The sequence below is a fragment of the Oppia nitens genome, unplaced genomic scaffold (assembly GCF_028296485.1).
Source record: "Oppia nitens isolate AA-2021 unplaced genomic scaffold, nextdenovo-longstitch-racon4-pilon3 scaffold2_pilon_pilon_pilon, whole genome shotgun sequence".
Taxonomy (NCBI): domain Eukaryota; kingdom Metazoa; phylum Arthropoda; class Arachnida; order Sarcoptiformes; family Oppiidae; genus Oppia; species Oppia nitens.
This window is the reverse complement of record NW_026533210.1, coordinates 6663356-6673562: the sequence shown is the minus strand read 5'-3', so window position 1 is coordinate 6673562 and position 10207 is coordinate 6663356. Positions and strand designations below refer to the sequence as shown.

The following is a 10207-nucleotide window of genomic DNA, read 5'->3' as shown; positions in this document are numbered from 1 at the left end:
AAATTTATTATAAGTATATATCAGTGATCAAAATTAAGTGTTATCATGATAACTTTGTGATACATATATAACATAACTAATTTAACAGATATTTAATAGTAATTTTCATAATTTATAACAAACAATGAGTAAGTTAAACAAACACTTACTCATTTAATATGTACTAGGTTATTTGTACAATTTTGTTTTATAAAGTTTAATTTTGATCACTGGTATATATATTATAGTATATGTAAATTTGAAATTGATTTTGTAATTAACGATTTTATAAAGTGATTTATAAATATAATAAAATGCATTACATAATATTATTTACATATTTTATTGTAAGTATAAGATTTAATTAATATATATAAAATCGCATTTAATAATTATTTATTATAAACTAATAAATATCTGTTTATATATAGATTTATGTTTTAATATTTAGTATTCTCCATACAGTATAGCATTCAGTATAGAGGGCTTCTCCACAACTCTAAACTCAATTTATTGATAATTATAATGTAATAGTCGATACATTACATGTATTTAATATCTACAGTATATTAAACAAATAATTAATTTAATTTATTTACAGTAATAATAATAAATTATAAATCATTTTAAACAACAAAACATAATATTAAGAAATATCAAATAAATTCAAAATTGGAAATAATATTAAATATAGTTAATTATAATTAAATTACTTAATTTAGTTTAAACAATATTTAAGTTATAATAGAGAAATACATAGAGAACTATATAAATTTATACATTAGATTAAAGTTATAATTACAAATAACAAATAATTATTTTTGTAATAAAATATTGTAAATCAATAGAAATTTTACTAATAATAAAAACTAATAAATAAAAAAGTGAATACATAAAAAAATTTTATTACATGAAAATAAAATAAAGTCTTAATTAATATTTCAAGATTTCATAAAATTTTATTATAAAATTTTAAATAATGAAAAAAATATTTGATTATATTATATGTTTACAATTCAAATATTAATTATTAATTTATTATTTAAACAAAAAGTATATTTATTATAAAAACCTAAATCATAAATAAATAAATTATAAGATATTGAAACATTATATTATAAGATTCACCTGTAAATTATATTATATTAAATTAGCATGATGCAAGTAAAAAACTTATTTATAAGAAAAACATATAGTTTTAATATTATATATAAGTAATATAAATATAAGTAAAATATTCTGTCAATTGAAATTACATTTATTTAATTAATAAACCTAAAGATTAAATAATATTATTTTAAACATTTTTTTTCATTATATCTCATAACATAATATTAGTATATAATATAAATTTTAATTAAGGATTTATATAAATTATATAATAAAATTGTTAGATAATTAAAATAAATGATTATAATAAAGGTATATGTTTAGAATTCACCTATTTCATTTAAACAAATAGCATATTTAAAAAACCTATAAATAAATAAATATCATTTAAGCAGTTTAGTGATTGGATATATTTTATGATAAATTTAACTATAAATATTATTATATTAAATTTGCAATGATGCAAGTAAAAATCTTAATTACAAATAAAATAATCTATGTCAATGTTATCATATAAGTAATATTAATATAAGTTAAATTATGTGGACTAAAATTACATTTATTAATTAATAAAACTATAGATTAGATAATATTATTTCAAACATTTGTCTCAATTATTTCACAATAACAAAATACTAGTGTAGAAACAGTTTTCTACATAAAATTAATTGTTAATGACTTTCTGTAAATAACTTTATATAATATGTATTTTAAAATTTATTGCATTCCTGTGATTATCTAATAGGTTTTACACTCATATATAAACTGTTTTAAATATATGTATTTTATTGTCTCTCATAATGTAATCAATTGTCACAGTTTTTAAATAAATGATTTTTTAACCTTAAATTTTATTTTTTTATCCCTTCACTAGTATATAAAATATATTTATGAGAAAAAATTATATATCAAATTAAATTACTAATATTAGAAATAAAATAATTGCAATAACATGGATTACGGTGAAGGTATTTATCTATTTTTAACTCAAATAAAATATTTAATATGTGATTATTTTTTAATATAAAGGTTCATCATCGTCAAAACGTATTTGCAGTGCACAGTCTAATGTTAAAAATTTTAAAAATCAATTGATCCAGGCTAATTTTATAAACAAAGGCTCATATGGTGTTGTCTATAAAGTTAAATGTACTGTCGATGATAGATATTATGCCGTCAAAAAAGCTACACTTATAGGTAAATATATTTTCTATTATAAATAAATTACAATATATTTTTTTTTGAAACATTGTATATTTAATAATAGGCTAAATAAAATCATAATTATTAAAAACTAAAACAATTAGTAATAAATGACATTTTTTAAATACAATAGATGGACAAATTGCTGACGAGTTTGATCGAGAAATTAATTATCTAATGAAATGCAAGTCTTGATTTGTGGCCGACTATTATGACCACCACATCGACGGTAACACTATTTATATATTAATGGAGTACTGTTCGGGAACATTGAAAGAGTTAATAAATTTGAAGACAACACTATGTGGTCGACAATTGGGTGAACCGATGAACATATTAGAGTATTATATGACGGCAATGATATTTCAGGCATTACTTAAAGCAGTTCAATACATACATGAGTTGGAACCATGTATTATACACCGGGATCTCAAACCCGATAACATATTGATTGAATTAAATGGTATTGATTTTAGTTATATCAAACTTTGTGATTTTGGTTTGGCAACTGTTCATCAGCGAACTGATGCAAATAGTTATGTTTATAACTATCACAGCGATTGTGTCGGTACAAAGTCATACAGTGCACCGGAACTGTACACTAATAATCATGATTATGATCATCGTATAGATATCTATAGCTTATCTATTATAGGGGCCGAGCTATTTGAGTTTAACGAGTTTCCCAAGTAAGACATGAAGTATCTATTTGTTTATTAATTTATTATATATATATATATATATTTTAGTCCACCGGAGCAACTCAGCTACTATGGAGAAGCCAGAGATAAAGTGATGCAATTATATTTGACTTTATGTCAAATGAATGATCCGATTCCCAGTGAAAGACCCGAGTGTTCACAGGTTTTGCAAGATTACGGTAATTGGAATTTCAGTAAAGATTACGTTAAAGACAGAGCCGTACCGTTTGATCAGTTGGTTAAGAAACTTATACCTAAATTACATCCAAATCAATCAGATCAGGAACAGCTGTTAGAAAGGGCTCATATTGATAGAGATATAAATTTAAGTAAATTAGTTAAAACGTTTAATACTAATAATAAATGGTCAGAATTGGCAAAAATATTTCAAAAATATTCAAATAAATAAATTTATCAATCACAATTTTAAGTAACGATAATCTATATAAAAAAAATAAAATAAATAAAATAATTAATTTAATAATTTAAAAATAAATAGCAAAAATTATTTGAAATAATTGATGTATAACTGTGATTCAGTATATTATTTATTTATATTTAAATAGTTTAAAGTTACATAAATAAACTGTTGATTATTAAATAGATTTACAATAAACTTAAATAAGTGACATTAAACTAAACATACATTGACTGCTTATATAAATATATTCATAATAATGCATTGAATTCATTGGAAATAAATTATAACAATAGAAACCAATATAAACAATTTTAGGCGCATTTGCAGTGATATTGTCGGATGTTTTGCTAAATAGCTGTGTATTTGTTTTAATGATAAATGTGCTGATTTACTAATCCAAGTGCTCATTATATTTAACATTTCAATTATAGATAAACCAAATATTAATAGAAATGAAAAAATATTTTGCCATATAATGAACTGTCCGATCGAAATGAACAGTAAAATGTCATTAAACTACCGGGGGATACAATATAATACAATATAAATATCAAACAACGAAAAAAATTATTGAGATTTCGGACTATTTTAGTGCATTTCATGTGTACTTTAATCTAAAATAATATGTAAAAAAATACCATGATAAAAAACCCATAAAAACAGTGGCAAATATTTTAAATATACAAAAATATATGATAATATCCGATACAATAAATCTAATGATCCACCAAAACGATGTGGTATTAAAATCTGTTAAAAGTGCCAAACAATAGGCATATAATATAATAGAAATAGATGTCAATGAAGTCAAATAAATCAATGGTTTTGTTATTATTGCTATAATGTAAGTCCTATTCATATATTTTTTTAATACTTCTTTATTCAATGACAGTCCAAATGTTTGATATTTTAATTGATTTAAATAGTCTAACGTATAAAACGTGTTATTATACTCCTGATAGTTACCGACACATGCGATACAAAATGCGGCGAAAGTAAATAACTTAAATAGTGTTGCGCCTAATGTTGGGTTTCCTATAATATATGTCGGATCACCCAATAGGTCGCGAATCCATAACTGTATAAAAAATTTAGTTAAAATAATTTAGTTTTCTCTCAAAACAGATTTTTTTTGTTTAAATTTTTACATTTCATAAAAATCGTATAATTATTTCATTCAAAATTATTTATTTTATTTTTTAAAAAATGAAAGTTTATATCTACTGAACAATATTTAATGTATATATGTTTTTATATTAAATTATATTTTACATTTAATTAAAATTAATTATTAAACCAGTTGAGAATGCTAGAAAGCATTTCCACACGAATTCCTAATCATAATTAAAAATTAAATTCAGTATGATAAAATAAAATCAACTATAGTTATGTAGGGTATCAAACGATTTAGTATGACAAAATAAACAACTATAGTCATGTGGGGTATCAAATGATTCAGTATTACAAAATAAACTACTATTTTCCTAAAAAGTAAACTTATAAACGAAAAAAATAAAAAAATAAATATTCAAAAAAATTCCAAAAAAAAATTCAAAAAATTTTTTTTAATTTTTTTAATTAATTTTTGGACACCATTTTCTTCAATTTCCTAAAAAAAAACTTAAATAAGAAAAAAAAACAAAAAAAAAATTCCAAAAAAAATTTTTTAGCGGATAGTGGATTCGAACCTATGTCCTCGTGGGACAGACCGACAGACCGACTTATAGAATGCATATACGTATTCCTTTCAGGAATTCGTGAAAAAGTATTATTACCCGATTAATAATAGCTGTCGTTAATAATCTTAAACTATTTAAAAATAATACAATTTGTGATATGAATATTAATAATAGTCTTTTTTTGTTAATTTGTTTCAAAACATATTCATCAGTTGTTTTAGATATTATGAGATAATATCGATGACAAAGATTTTCAAATATTTCAACGGATGTCCGCAACTTATAATAATTTTTATTAATTTTTTTCATTGAACTAATTGATCCAATTATTCAATTCTGTATTAAAAGTTTTAATATAAAATAGTTGAAAAATAAATTATTTATATACAAAATTAAATTTTTAAAAAGTTATTTGCATTCAATTAATTAAATAAATTTACTGTAAGTTTACTGTAAAATCTAACAATTAAATGACTTTTTTGAATTATTTTAAAATATAAAATTAATGTTTAAAAGTAAAACAATACCCGATTAACCAATAGTGTTGTTAGATGTTGTCAATCATCAAATGCAAGAAAAATAAAGTAATTTTAGTAAATAATTTACTTTAAACAATATGTATACTTTCAACAATTATAATTAAAAGTTTAATTGCATTTTTGAGTTATTGATTATTTTAGTATTTTTAAAAATTTAAATAATAAATAATTAAAATAAAGAAAACTAAAAAACTAAGTTTATTATTTCAATGTATAACCGAAACTAATAATATTATTTTTTCTTTGTTTTCATTAAATATAATAATCTAATTATTAAATTATTTATTAAAAGTTTAATAATATATATATTAAGTATTTATTTATTGAACTAGTTTTGAGATTGTTATTAGCATTGTTATTTGTGATATGAGTACTAAAATTAATCAATTAAATTTAAATTTAGTAAGATAATTTAGAAAATTTTATTAAATATTATTTAATATTTAACGTGAACTTGAATAGTTATAAACTATTTTGATAATATTAGAAGTTTTTATTAAAACAATATATACTTTATTTAATTTAATGTTTTGATTATAAAATTACACGTATTTATTAAATTATTGATTATTTTAGTAAACAGTTTTAGAAATACGTTGAATGAATAATTGAAATTAAGAGAAATTATTTTTAAAATTGTATTCATCTTTTTATTATACTGGTATATATACATACTGTATCATATTGTAGTTTAATTAAATAATTAAATAATTAATGTATGAAAACATAACAATACCTGATTAACCAAAGTTGTTGTTAAAAATATTCAACTATTAGATACAGTATATAATGAGTTAATGATAAATTGCATATAAAATAGTTATGAATTACTTAATACAGTATATGTACTATACTTATAAAACTTTAATAAATCAATATAATTAGTAATTTAAGTGCAAAATTATTGGATATTTTTTAACTTAATTAAAACAGAAAATTATTTGATTTTGTGATGAGTTTATATCTGGTGTCTGATTGAGAGTCGTTGTCGAGTGGGTTGTGGTGTAAGACATGATGTCTGTCAACACTCTGTTTGTCGACAGACTCTATAGTGTCTTATATTTAAAAACTTATATAATGTATGTATGTATGAAAATAGTACTATAAAATAATGTTGAAATTATTATATCATCAAAATATTGACTGATTAAACAAAATTATTTTACTGTTAAATATAGATCAATAAAAGTTTTTTAGATTTTTCAATTATTATTATTGACTATTATATAAAGTTTAGGCTAATTTTTATGTTTTAATTGTAGTCAAATTTTAAATAATAAAATTGAATTTTAGTTATAGTTTTAGTCTATTCACGGACAACATAAGTCTGACGTACCGTAAGTTTGTATTATTCTTATATGTTTTAGTTTAGTGTTTTGTTTGCGAAGTGTTTTGTATCGCTTATTGTGTGAGTGTTTTGTTACCGACGATTGGGTTACCGGTCAGCCAAACATCAGTGTTTTCTCCCCACTGTTAGTGTAACCCCTAATATAAGGGATACACCTCTCTGATGACCAGTGGTGGTCTCAGGAGGTAATCGCTCCCTTATAATGCATATATAAATATATTCATAATAATGAATAAAATTCATTGGAAATAAGTCGGACCAGACAATCATTCGACAAATAGATTCTAATCTTTTATTTAAATTTTTTTATTTTAATTAGAGATGGGCAAATAGAAAGTTTCTAGAAAATTTCTCATGAATAAATTTCTATAGAAATTTAACTTTATTGTTATATAATGGGATCCCCATACATATAGTCATAATAATACTATATTATGAGACATAATATATTATTACATAAAAACAAGTTACAATAAATAGAGCTGAGGTTTACTAAAATAGGATTTTTCAAAATCAATTTTATAAATAAAAATTTAATTAGTAGATATAAATTTATACAGTTTATACTGTTAAGTAATATTGTTAATAATTTTGCTTTGATTTTGGATATTTTATCTGTAATACGGCATTTAAATAATTATTTAATACATTGACTTAATTGTCACTAAATTACAAAAAAAAAATATTTTATAACTATTTGCTCGACTAAACAACTGATGAATACATATCTGGATTACTAATAAAATATTTATATTTAAGTTAACTTAGAGTTAATAAATTATAAATAGTAGTCATTCATTAAACACTACATAATTTCAAGATTAATTAATTATTTATTGTTATTTTAAGTGTATTTATTAAGTTCAAAGTTTATTTATTAGTAAACGTTATGATATAAATATAATTATTAATTAATAATCAACAAAAATTTATTATGAGTACTATATATAATATAATATGTAAATTTTAGTTTTTTTAAGAAATTGAAATTGATTTTGTAATTAACGATTTATTTAATTTATTTATAAAATTAATAAAACTGCATAATATATTATATTTAATTGTAATTAAAATAATTATTGTCAAGTACATAATGTCTATATTCTTATATATTAAAGATAAAATTGCATTTAATAATAATTTATAATTATAATAAACTAATAAATATTTGTTTAAATATTTATTTTTGTTATAATATTTAGTATTACATTCAGATTAATATATATTAAGTTATTAATTGCAATAATAAAATATTATTATTTATTTTTAGCAATTGAATACTGTATATATCTTCAACTTTTAAATACAGTATATTAAGAAAATTATAAATTAAATAAAGTTATAATTTAGTGAAAACAATAAATGTATTTTTTAATAAATATAAAATTACACAAACTTTATAAATAAATATGTTATAATTATAAAAAGTTTTATTTTTAAAGACATTTTATCTTAGAAATTAATCAATTAATTAAATGAATTATATATTTTTATTTTATTCTTATTATTACATTATAAAAATATAATTTATAGTAAAATAAAGAGAAAAAAACATAAAAATGTCATATTATGTGCAATACAATAGTTAATAGTAGAATAGATAGTGATGTTAGTAAATATACGTCAATAGTAAGAATTTTTGAAAAATAATGATTATTAAAAACAACAGATAAAAATAAAAATATTAAAAATGATTATTAGTTTTGCAAATTTAATGTTATTATAATTATCAATATCACTCAAATTAAAACTTAATATAAAATGATATTTTCATACATTAAAATAAAATCAATAGTTTAAAGTTCAATAAGAGATTTTTTACTCATACAGAGTAGTTATATTGATTAAGAAATTATTTATTTGATGTTTGCATTTGATGAGACATTTAACTTATAGTTAAAAAATAATTTAATACTTTTGAAGGGATAAAAAATTAATATAAAAATTAAAGTTAAAAAACATTTATTTAAAAACTATGGGACAAGTGATCACATTATTACAGACAACACAATACATAATATTTAAAACAAAGTTACAGTTTATTTATGAGTGTAAAAACTATTAGATATTTCTAGAAATGTAATTAATCTAAAAATACATATTATATTAAATCATTTACAGTATAACATTAACAATTAATATTAGATATCTATAAACAATATAAATATATTTTTAAATTCATATTAAAAATATTGAATTTTGATAAACATTTAAATAATTAATTTTATGTAGAAATATGTTTCTACACTTTAATAAAAAAAATTATTAATTGTTAAAAATTTTATACAAAATAATCATAAAAATCTTATTAAACGAATCATATATAGACCGCATATATAAAGATATCGATAGAGATTTATACTATTCATTGGAAATAAATTATAACAATAGATACCAATTGTCGGACCCGACAGTCGCTCCATAAATATAATCAATTTTAGGCGCATTTGCAATGATATTGTCGGATGTTTTGCTAAATAGCTGTGCATTAGTTTTAATGGTAAATGTGCTGATTTACTGACCCAAGTGCTCATTATATTAAACATTTCAATAATAGATATGACAAAAAATACTAGAAATATACAAATTATTTTTCCGAATAATTTACTTTCAATATGAAATGTGCCGTAAAATGTTATTAATATACCGGGTGTTACAATATAATAGATTATAAATGTTATGCATCGAAGAAAATGATTAATATTATGGACTATTTTTGTGCATTTCATGTGTATATTAATTAAATATATTAAACGTTTTGGATAAACTATTTGCCATTTGTTTGAATTATTAATATAATATTTGATTTCATTATTTAATTCTTGAAATTTTAATTTAATAAAATATGAGAATATAAACCAAATACCATATCCAACAAAAACTGTGGCAAATATTTTAAATAAACTAAGAATTATAATAATTACGGATACAATAAATCTAATGACCCAACAAAATGATGTGGTATTAAAATCTGTTATAACTGCTAAATAATAGGCATATAAATAGCTAAAAATTGTTGTCAATGATGTCAAATAAATCATTGGTGATATTAATTTATTTATATTATTGACTCTTAGCCCAAATTTTCTTGTATTCCTCTTTAATGTCAATCCAAATGTTTGATATTTTAATTGATTTCCATAAACTAACGTATAATAGGTGTGACTATATTCTTGATAGTTAGCGACACATCCAATACAAAAGACGGCAAAATTAAATATACTTAA

The 10207-nt window shown here is 20.2% G+C and overlaps 1 protein-coding gene across 1 annotated transcript; it reads left to right on the top strand.

The window, feature by feature from the left end:
* Positions 1–2541: 2541 nt before the first annotated feature.
* Positions 2542–10207, top strand: LOC128955935 (putative serine/threonine-protein kinase). Its single transcript, XM_054301615.1, has 3 exons — positions 2542–2981; positions 3042–3322; positions 10140–10207. The coding sequence occupies exons 1-3, from the start codon at positions 2542–2544 to the stop codon at positions 10205–10207; spliced, it is 789 nt and encodes a 262-aa protein (XP_054157590.1).

What these genes read in the sequence shown, in the direction of transcription:
- LOC128955935 (XM_054301615.1), top strand. Translation starts at nt 2,542, where the DNA reads ATGGAGTACTGTTCGGGAACATTGAAAGAGTTAATAAATTTGAAGACA. An exon ending in GAGTTTAACGAGTTTCCCAA is followed by an intron (nt 2,982 to 3,041) that starts GTAAGACATGAA and finishes TATATATTTTAG; the next exon opens with TCCACCGGAGCAACTCAGCT. An exon ending in TGATAGAGATATAAATTTAA is followed by an intron (nt 3,323 to 10,139) that starts GTAAATTAGTTA and finishes AACGTATAATAG; the next exon opens with GTGTGACTATATTCTTGATA.